Source organism: Protopterus annectens, chromosome 7.part0 (genome assembly GCF_019279795.1).
Source record: "Protopterus annectens isolate FY-2018-M chromosome 7.part0, PAN1.0, whole genome shotgun sequence".
NCBI lineage: Eukaryota > Metazoa > Chordata > Ceratodontiformes > Protopteridae > Protopterus > Protopterus annectens.
This window is the reverse complement of record NC_056739.1, coordinates 1138213583-1138235016: the sequence shown is the minus strand read 5'-3', so window position 1 is coordinate 1138235016 and position 21434 is coordinate 1138213583. Positions and strand designations below refer to the sequence as shown.

Here is a 21434-nt window from a genome sequence, read left to right as displayed (position 1 = left end):
ATCCACCCCAACCCTGGTCCTTCTAATTTTTCAGCTAAAGCTACACCTGTTTCTCTACACACTTCTCTTGAATCACCAACCTCCACCACACATACGTTACTCATAGGACACCTTAATATCCAAAGCATCAATAACAAAATAACCCTACTCCACTCTCTTCTTGACCACCACTTCTTTGACATTCTTTGTTTAACAGAAACCTGGTTAAAACCCTTTACTAAAGACACTGAAATCTTACCACCAGGCTACAATATCCTGAGACTCGACTGCAATGGTAAAAAAGGTGGAGGAGTAGCACTATTGTTCAAAACAGAACTAAAAATAACATTAGTACCCTATGAGAACCTTGGATTTACTAAAACCGAACTTCTTATCTCAAAGCTGCAACTTAACCTCAAAAAATCCATCTATATCATCTGTTTATATCTACCCCCTGGAAATAACTCTACTACCATAGAAGATATCCTCAGTTGGGCCTCATCCACCTACCCGCAAGAAACCATTATACTAGGAGACCTCAACTTAGACTGGTCCTCAATATCCACTAACAACCCAGCATCCCATATTAATCTCCATGGCTTCACTCAAACTATTAACACCACTACTAGGATTAACAAAACTAATAACAAAGAAAGTATTCTTGATTGGATTTTGGTAAACAAACCTCAAATTAAATATCAGTCTGGAACGCTACCTGATAACATTAGTGACCACAACCTAACCTATATTATTAGACAAAAAAATACCTCTAATTACTCTCCTTTATATAGGACCCTACGTAACCTCAAATTCTTTAACCCAACCCTTTTTAAAACGGAACTAAAGGCTTGTAACTGGAACCCACTAAAAACACTTCCTCTTCAAGAAGCTGTTAATTTCTTTAACAACACATTCCTAACTATTCTTGATTATCATGCACCAAAACGTTCTATTAGAATTAAGGCTAGGCCAGCCCCCTGGCTAACAAAAGAAACTAGACAAAAAATGTCACTTAGAAACAAATCTTGGGTAAAATGGAGAACTAGCAAATCTCCCATAGACCAACAGACTTTCAGACACCTGAGAAATATTACCAAAAAATCAATCCTCTCTGACAAAAAGAACTATTATAGCAATCTTCAGCAAGTGAATCACAATAATCCTCAAAAATTCTGGTCAACCCTAAATAAACTTCTTCACCCTGGACAGACTACCACCCCCCCCTTCTGGGTCTGATACAATTCCTCCCCTTGATACTGCCAACACTTTCAACTCTTTCTTCATCAATACGATAAATTCCTTGGCCTCCCATCTATCCAGTGACAATACCATCATTCATGACCATACTTCCTCCAAACTACCAACCTTAGGCTTCAACCCATCTCCACTACCTTTATACAGAGATGCATTCTCAAACTTAAACCTTGCACCCCCTCTGCTGACCAGCTTCCTTCTGAATTCCTTCAAAAAGCAGCCTCTGAAATAGCTTATCCCATATCAATTCTCATTAATAGGACCATAAATGAAGAATCCATCCCTGATGTATGGAAAATCTCTTACATCATACCATTACATAAAGGAGGAAACTCCTTTGAACATTCTAACTATAGACCCATAGCTCTATTGTCACCTCTAGCTAAAATAATGGAAAAATGTGTCCACTATCAAGTAATGAATCACCTTCTACAAAATAAAATACTAACAAACTGTCAACATGGCTTTAGGCCTTATCATAGCACAACTACTGCTCTGCTCTCCTTCACAGATATTATTAACAATAATCGCAACAATAATGTCCTGTCTTCTGTTTCTTCATTGACCTGTCCAAAGCCTTTGACATGGTCAACCACTCTCTCCTTCTAAAAATTCTCGAATCTCTTTCCTTAGCACCTGAGACTATCCACTGGTTCAGCTCATATCTCACTAACAGGAAACAAGCTGTCCTCTGGGATAACAAACTCTCATCTCTTCTACCAATCTCCTTGGTGTCCCAAGGCTCTATTCTTGGACCACTTCTTTTCTCCCTCTTTATAAATGACTTACAAGTAGCCATTCCTGAGGCTATCTGCATTCAATATGCTGATGACTCCACACTTATTTGCTCTGCTAAATCCATTTCTGAACTTCAAACTAACACTCAAGCTGTATTTTCTAAAGTTGAAACTTGGTTTCTAAAACGATGTCTACTCCTAAACGCAAAAAGACCAAACTACTTCTCTTTAAACCTACTACCAGATCCCCACACTTGACTTCTCCATTGTGTCTAATAATGGAACCATTATATCACCTGATTCTACTACCAAATTGCTAGGTGTCACAATTGATAACAATCTCTCCTTCCCATATCAACAATACCATTAAATCTGTAAACAGGAAACTTGGCTCTCTATATAGAATCAAAACTTTTTAACCTTCCCAGCAAAAGTGAATCTTGCCCACTCACATCTTATTTCCACACTTCTCTATGCCTCACCTATCTACACCAATCTTAAGAAAAACAATCTCTCTAAACTATCTACCTCCTACAACAACATAGCTAGATTTGTTACTGGAAACAATTTAGAACCCACCATTGTCAGAATCTGCAACAACTTAACTGGCTCGAACTGACAAACACGTTGCTTCTATCCCAACTTATGTTTGTCCAAAGAGCCTTTTACCAACCTCTTAATACACCTGCTCTATCTAACCTCTTAAGCCCCTACTCAAACCTGAACTCTCTCCGCTCTTCTAGCAAACTGCTAGTTACCTCAACTAAATCTAATAACCTTGCTGGTGATTCCCTTTTCTCCAATGCCATTGGGAAACAGTGGAATAAACTTCCTCCCGAACTTACTTCAATTGCTTCTACTGCACTGTTTAAACAAAAACTAAAAGTTCACCTTAATAACCACTGGATATGTTCCTGCTCTAAACCTGATTAAAAATTTTCTTGGCTCTTTCTCCTCCTCACGGCTATTTGTCTCTCTCTCTCTAGCAATACATATCTTTCTATTCTGTACTTTGTGTTGCAAAATGTTCTCTCTTTTCCTTCATCTCTTGCTTTCTCTAGTTCACTCTCTCTAATTCATTCCAATGATGAAATTATGGTAACTTATGGCTTATATCTTTAAATAGAATTAGTTATTCTGGTCTTGAGTAAAACACCTACCTCTTTTTTTAAATCTGTTTGATAACTTTGTTATTATATATTTGTTAGTTTTTGTTGTATTCCGTCCATGTCTTCCTGTGGAGCTTTTCTCCCCGGGCCTCTACTGAAAATGGAAATATATCCAGTTAGACCAGCCCGGTTAACAAATGTAAAATAAAATAAATAAAATAAAAATAAAATAAAGACATGCAGGTAGGTGCGAGCATGAATGGGTGTGCTTTCTTTGAAGGCAGGGCGTCGGGCTGGCAACTTGGCACCGTAAAAATCCACTGCCAATCATTAGCGGATCGGAGTTCTGCTTTGGCGACCCCTAACCGGGAAAAGCCGAAAGACATTACTTTTATTAAATGGTAACTGTACTGCAGCGTTTACCTTTTGTTTAATACAGCAAGGGTAACATAACTGATCTACAACAATGCCACACTAAGCTATAGGTAGGGTTACTTTTTAATTAATTAATCATTCCTTCCATGCTAGCCATCACTAGAGAAGGTGTAACACTTAACTTTGAGGGATTCTTTAAAAACCCTGCCCTCTGCCATTCAAGATATTTACCGGAAACCTTGTATTTTAGCAGTGTAATAAGGGCATGTTCTTACAACCTGATTTATAATAAACAAAAAATGGGCTTGATTGTCTCAAGAACATAAAGAAGCATGTTGTAGCATAAACTGTTAAGATTCATTTTAACTGTGTGATTGAGATTCATGACGTTTAGAGCATTAACTCAAATCTGATATGCAGATATGTATGTATGTATGTATGTATGTATGGTATATTGTTGCTGGCAAAGAGAAATGTGATTCATGAAAGTGAGTGCTACATTCCACAGGCTGGTGTAACTCTAATGTCCATGGAATATAGCATGACAGGGTGCAAATGAACATTCGGTGAAGCTATTCACACCCTCCCTATTACTCAAAGAGATGAGGGGAGCATATTACACTGGGCTTAACTACAGACTGCCCAGTTTGATGCAATATTTCAGTATTGTGGCATCAGAAACTCTGTATCTCTTTCCCTTTAGACTGGACATGTTCAAGCTTAATTTTTAGGCAGTAGCTTGGGGAAGAGGGTCTGATGTGCTTCAGTTAGATCCACTGTAGTCGTGCTGCCCATAAATCTATGCATACCTTTCAGTTATACATGGCATATAGTACCTCAACAACCTGGAAATGCATGAAATACATGCTTAATGAAATACGTCTAAGAATCACTTGAAAGTGACCAGTTATACTACCATAATTAGATACTTTAGAGCTGAGATTTTCAAAGGAATGCGCAGTACAACTAGTATTCTGTTGTGTATAGTTCTTGACGGGGCTGTTTTTTTTTCCAGTTATATATCAATGCTACACTCAGCATTACAAATGTACAACTCTTCAGTCTACCAAATCAGATTTTTTATGAAGCCAAGTATATGCCTTTTATATAAAAAGCATAGACAAGATTTTTATTTTAGGCTAACCCCTTTTTATATCATAATGCTGTGTGTATACCATTTATACATCCCCTTCTGTCATAAAGTTCTTTTTAGAATTGCAGGGCTGAATTTTGTTGCAGTTAGGTTTGGCACTTATTCAGCTGCCTCTCGCTTTAAGCATTTAGCTTCTTTAATACTACTTTTGATTCAAAGGAGGTTATAGTCTTCTAGTCTGCCAGCAAAATGGCTGTGATTGTTGTTCTTAGTTAGTTCTTTTCAGGAAAATTATTTATTTCTGTGGTTGCACGCATACACACCAGGAAAAAGTGCAAAATAAAATGATTAGAGCCTTGTCACGTGATTTATGATAGCTGTACATTGCCTGGTAACTATCCAGTTTTATTATCAACATGCTGCAGGCGTGATCTCATTGTATGAGCTGTCATGCCTGCAGCCATTGGAGTTTCATCATGAGTGGCACTTAGTCTGCTCTGGCTACTGATGTGGACACTCCCTTCACCACGAGGACATCCTACATTCTCCTAAATGTCTGTGAATATTCAGATACCCACATTCTCTCTCTCTCTTTCACACACACACACACTCAGAGCTACTATCACTAGTTACAGATCACAGCTCTGTTATTCCTCTATCAGGTGGTCATGTTAATACATAAACCTCACCTTGCATAACAGCAATTGGCCACTGGGACTACCATTCCTCTGGATGTGAGACCAGAATAAGTCACAAGGCTAAGCCTTCTGTGTCAAACTTTCAATGTGGTACTTGTATTTAGTGGATTTTGCATGAGTTTATAAGTTTGAACCATAAAGCTAGTGTTTACCTATAGTATATTGATGATGAGTCGTTAGATTTTGTTGCTCTGTGTAAATGTCATTATTTATTGTTTGATATTCTTATGAAGCTCCCCAAAAGCTCCCCAAAAGTAAATAGCATGCTTGACAGTTTTAAGAACAGTGCAGTCATTCTTCAGAATATGTTTTAACAAGCCCAGTTATAAAGGGGCAGATTATATACTCACATTGCTAGTGGCACAGATTTGACTAGCATCCTGGATACCAGAGGATCAGCCAAGAAACAAAATGACTAGCCAAGGGTATGCTTCCCCTGGATAAAATTACAGGATTTTGCACTTTTGTGGATGCCTGAATGGAATCTACAAGGAAGCCCCTACAGCTCAGTGACAAAGTATAGAATATCAAATGGGTTCAGACATGAGCATGAACAGCTATGGTAATTCTGGGTTACTGTTTGACATTATCAAGGGAAATTGTGACGTTACAAACATGTCTGCAGAGTGACAGCTCGGGGTAACTTTTACCTCTTGCATGGTGATGTGGAGGCACTTTTATAACAGTGGCAGGGGTCCTTTAAACCTGATATCAAAAAGAAGGACTGCAGTTATTTATATTACGTGAAGATATTTCCAAAACTTCTCAAATATAAATGAATTTAAAAATGACTCAGCCAAAATAAACTGGATGAAATCCAACAGACAACAAGTAGGAAAATCTGTTAACTATCCATTCTCTGAAAAGCACAAATGTTTATTTGAGAAAATTAGTAAAGAACCATTTTAAAGGTTTACCCATGATTAGGTAACTCAGATCTAGTAGCATATATTCTTTAATGTAAATTTTCTCACCTGCTTTGAAACTTTCAGCCATGTTTTCTTAAGTCTGAATATGGCACTGCGATTCAAAGATGATGTAATCTCCAAAACGGCATTGTAGTTGTGTAGACACCTGCAGATATCTGCCACTGCTACCCATTTTTCAATACAGCTGCATCTTACATTTATGTCTTCATTTCTGACGATCTCAGAAGCAATCAAGTTGCTCATCTTTTTTTGTGAAAAAAAAAGTGAATGCAGTTAACAGCAGTGCCATTCCTAAAATGTGCTCCCTATCATACACTACATGCATTTTTGCAACAGGCAAACTAGCATACTTTGGTAATACAGAGAACAAGAGATTATCCCTTTTTTCACTGTTTGTCAGTTACAACAGTGTACAATATTATGACCATAAGGGGTAAATAAATATTGGAGCAAAGAAAAAACACATGAAAAAAATTGCTGCAAATGGTGCCTGTGGAAATACAGTGATCGGTCAGAAAAGATCTCAGCAACATAATGACTTTATGCAAAAGGTTTTACCCACCAGATCCTTATAAGTAGCAGGGAATGTTGTCTGTTCAACACATAGTACTAAATATGAGAGCAGCAATCACGAATGGTAAAGCAACAAGGTTCGGGGGGGGGGGGGCTAAAAAGTGATTTGTAGTGATACCTGATGCCTTCACCTGGCATAATTCTTATGCCGCTCCATTACTAAACCTACCTCCTTACAACCAGTTTGACACTTATTATAACACTACAATGGCATTCTTTGCCATGCAATTATACAAGATATCTAGAAGGATGATAGCATTCCTAGTCTGCATAACCAATCCAGCATAACAGTTCTGAGCAGAGAAGCATAAAACTTGGAAAAAAACTGTTCCATACCTGTTTGCCAATGCCCATTAAATTAAAAAGTGAGCCAATTGAAAGCAAAACAACTGAGTCAGTTTTTCACATTTTTCGCATGGGGTGAGCATTTCCTTGACCTTCTGCACTTCTGGAACTAATATAATCAACCTAAGATACCTACACATTACGGAGGAGCAAACCCTGAACACAGAGATTTCCTGCATGTTTTTTCCCCAAGTGCTTCTATTCAAACATTTGGCCATTCTGTGCCTGGTAGGATACAGTAAAAAAACCCTAAATGAGGTAGTGGGTCTTCAGTGATTATGACCAAATATTTGCCATGAAACAGTTGTATTTTTCTGTTTAAAAAAATCACTGAAAATCATTGCATTGAAGAGAAGAAAAAATCTAGACTGCTGGTTGGCAATGCGCCCAGAGCCCAATATTATGTAACTAGCTTCAAGTAGGGGTTTGACCTCTTGTCTAAAATGTAAATTTTTTCATCATGATGATTCTTTGTTGAAATGTACAATAGCCGTTTTAAATAATTAAAAATGTGACAGTAGACAGTGTGGTACATTTCTTACCAGCTTTAAAATCTGTTGTTGCAGAACTAAGCAAAATGCTTTTCTCAAATTCCACATTCTTAATAAAACTCTAAATCTGTTTCTAAGGTTTTGAGACTTAACTTGCTAACTATTCTTTTTTTTTATTTAGTTTGTTTCATTTATTTGTGATTTTCTTGCTAATTTGTACAGATAATTCAACCTGTTTAAATACAGTGCAGGTAAACACTTACTGTTTGTCTATCAGAAGAATCACAAATGTTGAAGTCGGTCATGGCAGCCCCACAGTGCTGACAGAGCCCTTACTGTTCCCCAGATGACTCGTGTTCAGTTAGGTATGGGTGGTAAAGGGGCAGCAGTAGTGGGATGGGGGTAGGAGCTGATATTGGCGTGCCCATCCTTATTGGGGGGAATCAGTATAAGGCCTGCTGCCATATTTCAGTATTTGGGCCTGTCACACTCCTTGCTGTATAGTTGTCGAACTGCTTAGTAACGAGGTTGCATATGCATGGAAGTGTGCACCTCCTGAGGACAGTAATGGTGGAGGTGGCAAGGCTGCTTTGTGGGGGCAGAAGTTAGGACACACTCCCCAACAGCAGCACAATCATACTCATTTTCCTCTCTGGCCACAGGATATGGGTCAGTTTGAGGCCAGGTAAGGCTAACACAGGTCTGGTAGACCTAATGAATGAAGAGGGGATCTGTTGTTATCTGATGCCCATTTGTGGGGGAAAACATTTATGTCAGTTTTGCAACCTGAACACTGTGGCAGTCACCAACTACTATAGGAGGACCTAGATGGATAATGTTTGTGTAATACTGTGTAATACCATGCAGTGAGTGATTCTCTGACCCTGATTCTAGTGATTCTTCTCTTAAAGGTTTAGTTTCCCTAATCTGCTGGCACATACTAGAAATGAGTCACTAAACCTCTTAGCCTTTGGATCATCCTGAAGATGATTGTGTACCATCCCTTAATGCATATCATATAGGTGCACTAGTTCTTTCACTGGCTGTACTTCTCTTTGTGTTTTAAAAATGCTGCACTGCACAGATATGATTTCATTCAGAGTACTGAGGACTGTGCATTTTATTTGCATGCAGTTTATAGTAGTAGTCTCTCTCCAATAGCAGCCTGTTTTATCCTGGGACACAGGCAATAGAGGCATTTTCTCCTACTACTAATTCCACCCTTAATCTTCCCTGGTGTCTTGTATAGGTACTACATCATCACAATGTTTCCAGTGCCCTCCCCTTGAGGTGTGCATTCTCCCTTCTAAATGCCCCCTGAAAATTACTATCAGTGGCTTGCACAGACAAGCCCCTACCATTTGACCAGTGGCCCTTGAGCAAACTTCCATTTGTACTAGAGCACTTGGCTAAATGCGAATCACCATACTTATATATAACAATCACTGTCATCCATGCTGCTCAGTTCTTGCAATTCCTGAACAGTTAATCATACTTGGGTTGTCTGGGTCAGAGTTATGGGTTTATCCCTCCTTGTGACAGAGCCAGGACAGTAATGAATTTGAAATGCCATTGTTAACTGTGATTGCTGCTCAGTGACAAACAAGTAACAACAGAGATCAAGCTTGAGCTTGGCTTTTACCTCATAAAACCAAATATTACTGGTGTGACAGGTTTGGTTATTGAGCTAATTCAGAAGAAGCAGAGGTACAATGGCTTGTAGCAGAGATAAAAAGCAGAGAGTTTTCCATCTTTTTTGTCTGGCTGTTCTGCACTCTGCATTTGGAGTGCCGACATTTCAATAGGGAGCCAAATCATTTTCAGTAAGGGGAGGATACCACTCAAGACCAGTTTGTTATCCTTGATGTAAGCATGTGTGGCAAGTCTCAACAAGTCCTGCATGTCTTTTTGTGAATTTTCATGCTATAGTGTTCACTCCAGTATAAACTCTGATCATGCCATATTTATGCTTACAGGAGGAGAGGGTATTAAGGGCTCTTGAAATGTCAGAAATTCTCAGTCTTGAGAGACAGTAAGCCTACCCATGTTCAGCCTGGTGAATATAGAATCAGTGTACCTAACAATGGAGTCACCAGTATGTTTCCAGAAGTTGATTTATTCTTGTTAGGCCAATGGTGTTTTGTTGTTTGTGACATGTTGATGAAAGGGTGAGTATAGTAGATGTATTTGGGGCATTTCGTTGATGACTCATGAGTTCTGTGAGGCTTAGGTACAGATTTCTTAATGGCATCAATGTATGACTGTTTTGTATGAATAGTATGAGAATGCTGCATTTATGTCACTGGGAGTGAAACCGCATGATGCTTACTGCTTGCCTGGAATTTTGGGAGGACTGCTCCCAAGTCAGCCATGTATTTACACCCCTTTCAGGTGGAATCAGTTTGTTTGAGTCCGAGTTCATTTTTAGAGAGTATGTGGCAGTTATTACACAATCTCAGAATACCAAATGGTGGAAGGCTAACAATGAAAATAACAATGTGTAGACCTGCACAGCAGGCAGCAAGTGTGTATGTGTCTAACCAATTCCACAAGGATCAGCACAAGCCATTAAACTGCTGGGCTGCTGGTGCCAGTCATGCACGAGAGGAAGGGAGAAGGAAATTTTATTCTATTAAGTAAGGGAAAAACTTCACTTTCACACATGGCCACTATTTAACTATAAGTACTGCGGTATGGTGCTCAGCTGATCTCAGTATAAAGCAGACAATAAAAAGTAAAGACCAATGGAAAAAAATGATATAATTCAAGCACTTGACGATAGGCTACTCAGAAATAGCAGCAATCAATGGACTCTCACTACGCAGCCACCACTACTTCAAAATGGCCTCATACCAGGCCTGAACCATTCCAGATGCAAACATTGCAAACAGTGAAAATAAGTAGAAAAAGGCAGTCAAAGCAACAGAAAGTCAGCAGGATTAGCTAAACAATTTTAACTACAAATAATGCTGAAAAATGCAAAAAATAGCTTCCTTTTGTTAATTATGGACTATCAAATATTAAAGGCAGCATTTATAATATTTTCCAGCGGGAGCAGCCAATGCAGTTTCTTCAAGCCTTTGTTAAAAGACAGCAGGAGTGCTGACCTATTCTCAGTATAATGCAGAGAGTAAAAAGTAAAGACCAGTCAGACAAATGGTACAAGGGTTTGTTCAGTACTCATGGCTGGCTGGCTGGCGCTGGTCTAAAGAGAGCCACACTCCATCTGACATTGAGAGGAGATATGTGGCACCCGGGATTTAATGTACAAAAGGTACACTCTTGATGACACGGCTTTAAGCATGACAAAAAGCTGAATCATACTATGCAATACAAAAAGACAGTAAAAAAAGCACAAGAAGTGAGTTATACAGCAATTCACACCACCTTTCCTCTGCATAGGGCACTGGTAAACCTACGTCTGGAGTAATGAGTACATTTCTGGAAACCATACAGAGAAAGAGAAATCAGGCTGCTAGAAATCCAGACAACACTAAGTTACCAAAAGAGGTGAAAGGTAGTTAGGATTCTGCAGAAACTAGGCTCAGAAAGCTGGACATTCATAGAGAGCAAACAAAGGAAAATGGGATATGATAACGTGAGCACACCACACTGTTTGAATGCATGTGGGAGGGGCAGAGCTGAAGAGAAAAGAAGCCGTGGGGGGGGGGGTGACTTGCCTGACAACTGCAAGGAGAAAATTTATTAGATTTGAATAAATTCTACTTCAGAGATAGGGATTAGGATCCCTGAGGCAGTGAAACAGTGCATGTCATTAGAGTTGGAAAGTGAATAGAATGTTGCAAAACAAGGGTATGACAAGGGTACAAGATAGGCAACTGCATGGAGGCTACTTGGAACATTTATATCGTCTGAACAGACTGTTTTTTTTTCTGCTGAAATCTTTGATGTTTTCAGACTCTTGTATAACATGATTAAATCAGAAATGCCAAAAATGGGTCTATATTAGAACATCGAAGTTTCAAAACTTCGAATGTTCTAATATCGACCCCTATTCAGCGAAAGTTGAAAACATCGAACATACAGAACAGCAAATTTTTTTCTAAGGAAAAAAATTGCTGTTCCAAACCACATACACACAACGCAAGCACACCAAACAAACAGCAATCCACACACATACACCTAACATCTTACACCTAACCCTACACTAAACTATATATATATATATATATATATATATATATATATATATATATATATATATATACCACTAACTATCCACTTACCTTAACCCAAAACCTAACCCTAAGGTTCGTCACTATCGCACACTCACCTCACCCACACCCTAATCCTAACTAACCTACCCCGCCCTAAACCTCATGTCCACACAAACGCACACTTACCTGACCCACGCCCTAACCCTAACTCACCTAACCCGCCCTAACCCTCAAGTACACACAGTCGCACACATACCTAACCCATGCCCTAACCCAAACTCACCTAACCCACCCTAACCCTCACGTCCACACAATCGCACACATACCTAACCTCGCTCCCTAAACCTAACTAACCCTAACTAACCTAACCCGTGCTCAATTGCACACTTACCTGAACCTGACCCATAACTTTCCACCACAGCGCTGAAAATACAGAAGCAACAGAAACGGACAACCAAATTCTTTCCCTAGGAAAAAATTTGGTTTTCTGTAGCTTCGATATTTTCAGCTTTTGCTGAATAGGGGTCGATATTAGAACATTCGATGTTTTGAAACTTCAATGTTCTAATATAGACCCCCAAAAGTATGCTTTACATAGATCTGTTCTAATGACAAAAACTTGTTCACATTTGAGGACTTAGCAAGGCCACTAGTAAGTAGAAACTGGATTCCAAGACAAAAAAGGAAACTAAAGTATTGATGTTATACTCTTCTCTTCTCTTTAAAATGCATCCAAATAAGCAGCACTGTGTTACACTTGATGGGATCTTGCTGGCATAATGGTTAAGGTGTTTAGCTTACAGACAAAATGTGCAGAGTTTGATTCTCACATAGGGTAATTGGCTAGGCTTAAAATGACCTTCAAAGGCAGTTAGCCTAGTATGAACTTATTTGGGATACATGGCTAGGCTTAAAAAGGCCCTTGTAGTCGTTAGCCTAGTAAACACCTATGAGATGCTGCAGATTGTCTAGAATACCTCTGGCCTAGTAAACTGTGAAAATATGGCTTATTGAAGTCTGAATCAATCAGTGAATACAGTAGTACTGAGAATGCCATAGAAACCTTGTGTCAGTGTGCCCCATGTAGATCCTACGAACATGAACCCCACACCTTCACGTCTTCAAGCACAGAGAAAAAAAAAAAAAAAAAAAATCTACTCCTTCTGCTGGCATAACAAACACACCCCCTGCCCCTTGCTCAGGCTCTTCAATGGAAGAGCAAAAAAAAAAAAAAGGTGAGTTCCTTGTATTGGCAGGGTAGCAGGGTAGCCAGCAGGTACAAAACCCTTTCCTCCTGTGTCCCAGCTTTTTAGTGGAAGAACAAAAAGAAAATAAATTACAAACAGAGAAAAGGTCCGCTACTTTGTACTTGTATACCAACCCAGATATAAGCCTCCATTCACCTGCCTCAGGTCTTCAGTGGAAGAGCAAAAAGAAAATAAACAAAAAAACAACAACCAACCAGGTGGCTAGATACATGCCCCCTCCCACCTGTCCAGCTCTTCAATGGAAGAACAAAAAAAAAATTCTGCAATTAAATACTTGGGGCTCCTGAAATGCAGGAGACAGTCAGTTTCTGTCACTGTGCCCTGCCCCAACCCTTCCTTCTCACATTCAGTGATTTTTTTTTAATATAAACTGCGGCAAACTACAGTGTATACCCTGCACAGTGCTCAAGTTTTAAAAAAATTTCTTACAGCAAACTGCTTGCTACAATGTAGCAAACAGTTGCTACAGACAGTCTAAACCATACACAGAGAATTACAACACTCTGGTTTAAAATTAAAACAAAACATTTTTTTTTTACTTTTAAGCTGCTTACTACAGCTTATACCATAAGCTGCAGTGGTGCAGCGGTAGCGTTGTCACCTCACAGCAAGAGGTTCTCCCGTTTGATTCTCAGCTGGAGCGCATTCTGTGTGGAGTCTGCATGTCCTCCCCGCAGTCGAGTGGTGTTCGAAAGATATGCGTGAATAGGTATGTCTTTGTTGAAGGTTGGGCGTCGAGCTGGCACCTCAGCACCATAAAAATCTACTGCCAATCATTAGTGGACCGGAGTTCCACTGTGGCGACCCCTAACCGGGAAAAGCCGAAAGAAGAAGAAGAACTACAGCTTATACCACACACGGAGTGCTACAACACTTAGGTTTAACTACAAATATAATACTGGCTTTTAAAAGATGGTATTGCACTTAAGAGTAATCAGGATTGAGATATGGATGGGATGGCTGATCACATTCCATAAACTTTGTGCTGGGCCAGTTGCCACCTTCCTCCCACCCTTGCTACACTACTGCAGTGTACAGCTGTTCTAAACACAGCACTCAAGCTCAGCAAAAGAACTAACTGTGCTTGCAAGCCATAGAAAGTCCTCATGAAGAATATTTCGGTGCCATCATGGCAGCCCAGCAAGGAAGTATGCAGACTATGCAAAGTAGCCCATCTCAACCCTGCAGGAAGGTGTCTGGGTCCTGGCAGAATATGGTGAACACATCGAAAAAGGGCCCCAACTTGCGACAAAAGGATTAAGGACAGCTAGCTTGTAGAGAAAATGAGCTTCAGTTGTAATCTTGAGGCCTCATTTTGGTTTTCAACTGGATATTTCAAATGAAAGGCTGACCAGCTACTGAGTGGATTAGACTGATAACATCATTTTTAAGTAGGGAATCAAACATAAGTAGGGAATCAAACAAACAGCATGGTCTCAAATTTTATCTTAACCTCCTTGTTTGCAATCACACGAGAATGTGTCACCCTCGATTTTGCAGCCAGTTGTAATGGACAATTTCCTTAGACATCTATACTCAGCCATATATCAATGTGGACATCATGGGAATCAAGCCTCTGCAGATGAAATAATAGATCTGGTTGAGAGATATGAGGTATTAAATGAGCTATCACCAAATGCCAGAGAATGCCCAACTCAATGGTACCCCAAGAAAAGTGATGAAACTTGTAAGAATGTTCTGAGGGGTTAAGGTGAAGAAGAAAGATTGTAGCCTTTCCAGGAATTCTCAGGCAACCATAAGTAGGGATAAGGCCAAAATAAGTTACAGAAATTAAAGTGCTTTAAATGTTCAGAATTTAGGTACATAATTAAAACTTGTTCACTGAATTATGAACCTATGCATTGAGATGCAAGCACGTGCAAGGAAACACGAGTTTGTAAATGGTATAGAATCAACTACTGTTAGTTGTACTGTAGTTGCAGTGTGCTGTATAGATAGGTAGGAACCAAGTGCAACCACTGATGTCTCTGGAATTATGGTATCTCCTATAAATGAGTCTTCTCTTCATGGCTGTAAGGTAATATCAGGGAAAACTGAGAGGTTGTATATATTTATGGGGCTAGAAGAGACTATCCCACAGATGAAGCAATATGTCATGCCCTGCTTGGTACACTTAGTTATTGAGTTGGGTTAATACCAAGACTTATACATGAAGTCTTTCTAAAAACAGATTTTTCACTATTCCTTGGTTTATGGGCATTTATAATGGTGCACCACAAGGTTCCATACAGGATGTAGGAGAATATCTACCTTTTTTTCTGAATTAGACTTTGAGTTAAGTTAAAATGGCAGTAAGCCAGAAAATACCCTACCTGAATTAACAAGAAATGTTTTATGTGTTTTGTTAACAAGGCTGTCCATTTGGGTTGAAGCCCATTTTTAGTGGAGACCCAAGAGCAATGTCTGGTTAAGTGACTTGCAAAGAGTCACAAACCAGGCAAATGAGAGTCTGAGGGAATCGTACCCTGGACTTCAGTATGAAGTTGATTAGCATAAGCTTAATTCTTTGTGTAAAACTGCTAAGCTTACAATTCAAACTTATTCAGAAGGATTGTTATGGAAGAATCATTTAAGACTGAATGATTCTGGCTCTGATGTCAGTAGCAGATACAAGGATCGTGGAGGTCTGAACATTAGTCATGAGTAATAAGAAAGCAAAGAGGGCATGTTCCCCTCTGTAGTTGACCTGGCTCTGATAGCAAGAGTCCAAAATTCTTGCATGCTTGCAACACCAACTTTTAAGACATACATTTAACACTTCTCACAGTGATGTTTTTAATGAACAACTTCCCAATATATTAACAAGGACTAACGAATCAGCCCAATCTTTACAAGTCTGTTGCATTGTTATCAGCTTTAGACAAAATAATGAAAGTGTGCACTGCTACTCATCTCAAGGCCCACCCAAGGTAATGACATAGGAAACCTTCAGACACTGGAGTAAATCCAGTTTGGCTTTGTCAAAGGCAAATCATGCCTACTCAACATGGTGGACTTGTTTGAAATGGTCACCAAGGCAATGGATGAGGCAAAAGGGTGCATACTGTCTACGTTCACCTGGCTAAAGCATTTGATAAAATATTCCACTTGGACATTGTACAAACTCAACAAATTAGGCAATAATCCTGTGTTACACACTGGATAGCCAGCTTACTCACAGACCTCACCCAAGAAGTTAAGATACAGGAGACCACCTCCAAGAAGAGGCTGGTCACTAGCAGAGTGCCTTAGGGCTGTGTGCTGGGCCCACTCCTTTTTGGCATTTAGTTCTTGGAAGTCAAAGCCAGTGCCAAAGATGTTTGCGATGACTGCAATCTAGGAGCAGACATAGAATTCCCCCAAGACACTAACATCCTACAGGAAGGGCTAATACAGACAAATGGCTAGTGCCAAAACCATAGCTTAAAACTCAATGCCAAGAAATGCATAAAAGTACCCTTTGGAAAGTTGGCTACCCTAAGAAACCAGCTCATTAATAACATGCCCCTAAGTGGTGACCCAGTAGTCAATGATTTGGGGATACATGTGGATAGTAAACTGGCTTTTGACTAACATTTGTGTAAAGTACTAAGGAAATCATTATATGTTTCTCAAATTGTAAACAAGGGCAAGGCATGGCATTTAGGTCCAAGGAAGTCACTGTTCCTCTGTATTTGGCCCTCATCAGAACCATCATTGAGTACAATTTCCCCTTCGGTATGTACCTGACCAGGCACATGTTGAAAATGGACCATCCACAGAGGCTCCCTAGAAAAAGCATACAAGGTCTAAACAACATGTTCAATGCAGATATCCTCAAAGTCCTGTCTCTGTTCTTGGTATCTTACAGACTGTTGAGAGGTATTCTATGCCTAGCATACAAGATGTTGTTGGATCCTGCTGTTGCACATGTGCAAAACCAACAGAATTAGAATAATTTGATCTAGGGACTTGAACATAAATTGGACATGTTGGAGGATACGTATGTCTCTCAGAGAATTCCCCTCCTCTGAAACAGGCTTCCCATCCATGTGAAGGAGAGTTCTTCCCTAACTATTTAAGCGTAACCTGGACCAGTGGTTGAGAAATCAGAAATTTACCCCTGGTCTAGCATCTGTGTTTCCAGTGGACAGATGTAGTCTGTAAATTGTGCCCTAATTTATGCATGCCCCTTAAAATAACCTCTAAGGTTTAAAAAACTTGCAGGCATACATTTGGGATACATGGCTAGGTTTACAAAAGCCTTAGTGGCCATTAGACTAGTATACACTTATGAACTTGTATGACTGATTGACATGTGGGACATAACCATCAGTTTTTAGTGAATTAACTTTGCCTTGGACTTTAACAACTGAAATTCAAAATCAGCAAGGGTAACATTAAAGTGTTGTTGCTGGGTATGCAAATGATTTAATATGAACAAAGAAAAAGAAAACTATAGCTGGACCAGATGGAAGAACACTGATGTTATGCAGACTTCCAAGTATTTAGGAATCTGCCTGGATTAGGCATTCAGTCTATGAAATTCTGAACATTTGAGAGGTATGGATATAACAGAGGTAACTTCAAATACTCTTGTCTATTGTGCCATACTGAATGACATTCAAACCCTCTGGATTTTATAACAGAAAATATTTACTATTCAAAGTGATACTAAAGGTCAGAATACTACCAGAATTTCTGGAGTTAACACATTGATTATTTTATATTTTTCTACTTTTAGTTGCAAACAACTATCTTATGACTTTCTATACAAGGGACAGGTTTTCTTTTTCATTGTTGCGTACTTCAAGCTTTGCTCCAGAGTGATGTTATTCACTTCCTGATTCTGGACTCCTGCTGCTGCCTTGACTACAATGAAATGTTAAACGTAAAGCTTTCAGTTTCATAACAGTTGTGCCAACTCATGATTTGTTGAAGGTGCTGCCCTTAAGCTGAGTGTTTATTTAACATCTTGACTTCATCTATGACTATTTATCAAAGTAGGATACTTGGAAGCAAATACTTAGAATATTTAAAGATTAAAAGACATGGAAATTAATCTTGGTAGAATAAGCTGTAAGTGAGGTTTTCAAGTGCACAGCTTGTACTCACATCATTGAAGTGTTTGGTGATCGCCATGATGTAAGGCGTTTTTTCTTTCTTATCAGGCTTCATCCACCCTTGTCCAAAAAACTCTCTACAGATACAAAAAATATAAAATCAGTTATTTAACTTAAATTATTAAGACCAAACATGTATTATATTGTTGCCTTTTTTCTCCCCTCTCCCACCCAAACACATCTTCATTAATTGCGTCATATTGTTAAGAATTTTTAGGTGACACTGACGTATTAAATCCCAGCATATATTTCTCCTTAGATTTCTACAGAAACAGTTTAGTTTGTAGAGCGATATGTTTACTTTCGACATTTACTAGTCCTCTGTGAACCACTGAATTCATAATAAGCCTGAGCTTGGTTTGAAATCAGTGCTAAATACTACTAATGACCCATGTGGCTCATTCAATTTTTTTTTTCTAGGCACTTTTTGCTACTGTACCTGCTGACCACAAAGCCTCCTCCAATCAGTCTCTGTCCATTTATTTTGCCATACTACAGAATTATACCAACACAGTATGGGGTGAAAAAGCCATTTGGTGGGGCCCCAATGAGGGTTACTTGTGCTTTTGTATATATAGCCTAACCTCTCTACCTAGGTGTGGTGACAAGTTACTGACATCATTGTAGGGAACCCCAACACCTTCCCCATTATTGGACACTCTTGTGCATTCGTTAATGAAGACTCACACAAGACAGTGGCCTGATGAACTGAAACCTGCTCACCAAGACATGAACTTCAAAGCTATTCAAGCTACCCCTTCTCTTGGATGGGCATGTCCATTTCCAGCTCTGTTAAGTACCTAAGATGCTGATTGAACTGGGGTTTTCTGGGTTTTATCCTTCTATGTCACTAGAAGCAGCCAGCTCATTGAATGTTTTTATTCAAAATGTTTTACATTGCTGCTCGCTACAATTAATCCTTAATTGGTATGACCAATCTGATGTCAATATTCATGGATTACTTTTAATAAGTAGCCTTTCTCTCTCATGGTTAGTATAGCCCCTTTCCATGCATAACTCATCTAACATAAGAGTGCCTCATAGTAGTAATAGCATCTGAATTATATATTTTCTTCTTGGAACTAACACAGTCAGAGGTGAGGACAAGATCCTTCCCTCCAAGCCTCCTAGTTCTACTGTTTAAACCTGTAGAATATGCATACGACAGCATAACTGTTAATAGACCCTTATTGGCTTAGGACAATACCTTGCTAATGCATTCACTACTGTTCTGTCTCATTATTACTACATCTCCTCAAACATTATGCCATTTCTAGTACTGTATTAGCTATTGCACTCAGTGCTGCATGTCCTACTTTTATTCTAAATATGCAAACTGAAATCTACTCATTCATGTAACTTCACAGATATATGCCACAATATGAATTTAGCCGAGTAATCTAGAAGGTTTTATAACATCAAATGCCCTAAATAATATACAGAGGATTATGACTGGGTCTCTGATCTTAACCAGCTTATTATGTGCTTAAATCATGGATACCAAGAAACTCTCCACTTGAGAGGGTAATCTTGTGAAACTTTCCATCCATACTGAGAGCACCATAAAACTGGTTATGATCAGTAGAACCAGTCATAATTCTTTGTGTTGTATGAAGCTTTATCTGCTCCATGTACTACCAGTGAAAGGAGAAAAAAAAAGTTTAGGACCACAAACTGTTTTGCCAATTTCAAAGCCTAATATCAAAATGTAGTAGCAGTACAGCAAGAACACTGCAAGGTACTCATTGTAAAAGCAGGACTGTAGACAAGAATTACATTGCTGTGTGTATGCGTATGTGCATGCGTGCATGTGTGTTTCTAATTTTTCTAATTTGATCTTGATCAACATGCTGGGAGCTTCTTAAATGGAAGGGTATGACTCTTGAGAGAAAGCTCCAGACCTATCTGTCCAGGGGCTTCTGCCAGTCAGGAGGCAGTGACAGCAGCAGTGCCTAAGCAGAGGGCTTCTGTGTATCTTTGTGGGTGTGTTTGTAATCTGACCAGAGTAACGCAATAGCTTTGAATACGGTTTGGAGAATAATACTTAGAAAGTAGGAATACCTACTCATTTAGAAACACAGTCCGTTCAACCTAACAGATCACGTATGCATTAATTGAGCACATTTTTATAAAAATTACTAATGACCTCAGTTGGTGCATTAGTTTTTATAGTGCATTGTTTAAATCTGTTCTGCCAAGTGATGCCTTTTATCATTTGTTAAATTACCAGACAAGGAGTCATAACTGTTAATTTTTGTCCTAATCTAGCTCAGAGCAATTTATATTTAGTAAGAGGACATAATTTATGCCCATGACCAAATTTCCTGTCCCTTGTTTACAAGTTCATTCATTTCTTGCATAGCTTCTACAGGAGTCCTGTAAAGAGCCTCTACCTGCATTGGGAAATCAACTATTACTTTTGTATGCAATGGTGACATCTCATTGTCAAAAATTTCTATGAGATCCAGCTTTGACTGTAGACTTGTAAAATTATCTCCTTTCATCTTCTCTTTTCTCCTCTCCTTTCCTTTTCCTTTTATAATTTGTAGCAATAGCCCAGAACTTAAATCTACCTGTGAACTCATTAACCTGATTGATTCCTCACCTTTATTAAGATTCATATATCATATTCTCAGTATCTGGCTTATATTCCATTAGATATGTTTTTCAGCCTATCCCTATAAATTATTATGTATTTGTTATGAGAAATTAAGTCATCATTTATATCAGTGCCCCCCCCAAATCGAAGTTTTCAAAAATAGCCCCCTCCCCCAAATTCCTTGAATTGCTCAAGTAAACATCTTCCTTCCTTTCTGAAAACACATTCTTATCACACCTGAGCTTGCTCCTGGTGACCACAAATACTGCCCCTACAGTAGCACAGGTGTCACAACCTTCAATTAACTCTTCAGATAGTCTTTTTTCCTGTCAGTTTGTTACTGCATCTGACATGATATATTACACAAAAATGCTTTCTTATACACATCTGTGAAAAGTAAAAACAGCAGTGAGTTTGATTTCTTTCATAATGCCTTTCTCATTCTGGAATACAACGTTTTTTGTAAAACTGGGTATTAAAACTTGTTTTGACTCACCTGGTGATTGATGTTTCATTCTGGAATAGATACATTATATAAACGGAAACACGTGGAAGTAAAGAAGGAGCTGAGTCCTTAGCAACTGCATGTATAAGAAATGTTGATTTAAAACATTAAATTGTGCTGCATAATTTTGTAATACTGATGTGGTATGTGTTCATTTCTTCTTTTTTAAAATTTTATTTGGTGCTAAAACAATAAATAA

General features: G+C 38.9%; 1 protein-coding gene across 1 annotated transcript in view; it reads right to left on the bottom strand.

Annotated features, from left to right (window-relative positions):
- Positions 1–21434, bottom strand: part of RASGRF1 (Ras protein specific guanine nucleotide releasing factor 1) — an 892789-nt gene that overhangs the window by 107544 nt on the left and 763811 nt on the right. The window contains exons 22-23 of the mRNA XM_044076380.1: positions 18124–18208; positions 6220–6417 (exon numbers count right to left, since the gene is read on the bottom strand). Coding sequence (XP_043932315.1) covers positions 6220–6417; positions 18124–18208 — 283 coding nt within the window. The remainder of the gene's footprint in view (positions 1–6219; positions 6418–18123; positions 18209–21434) is intronic.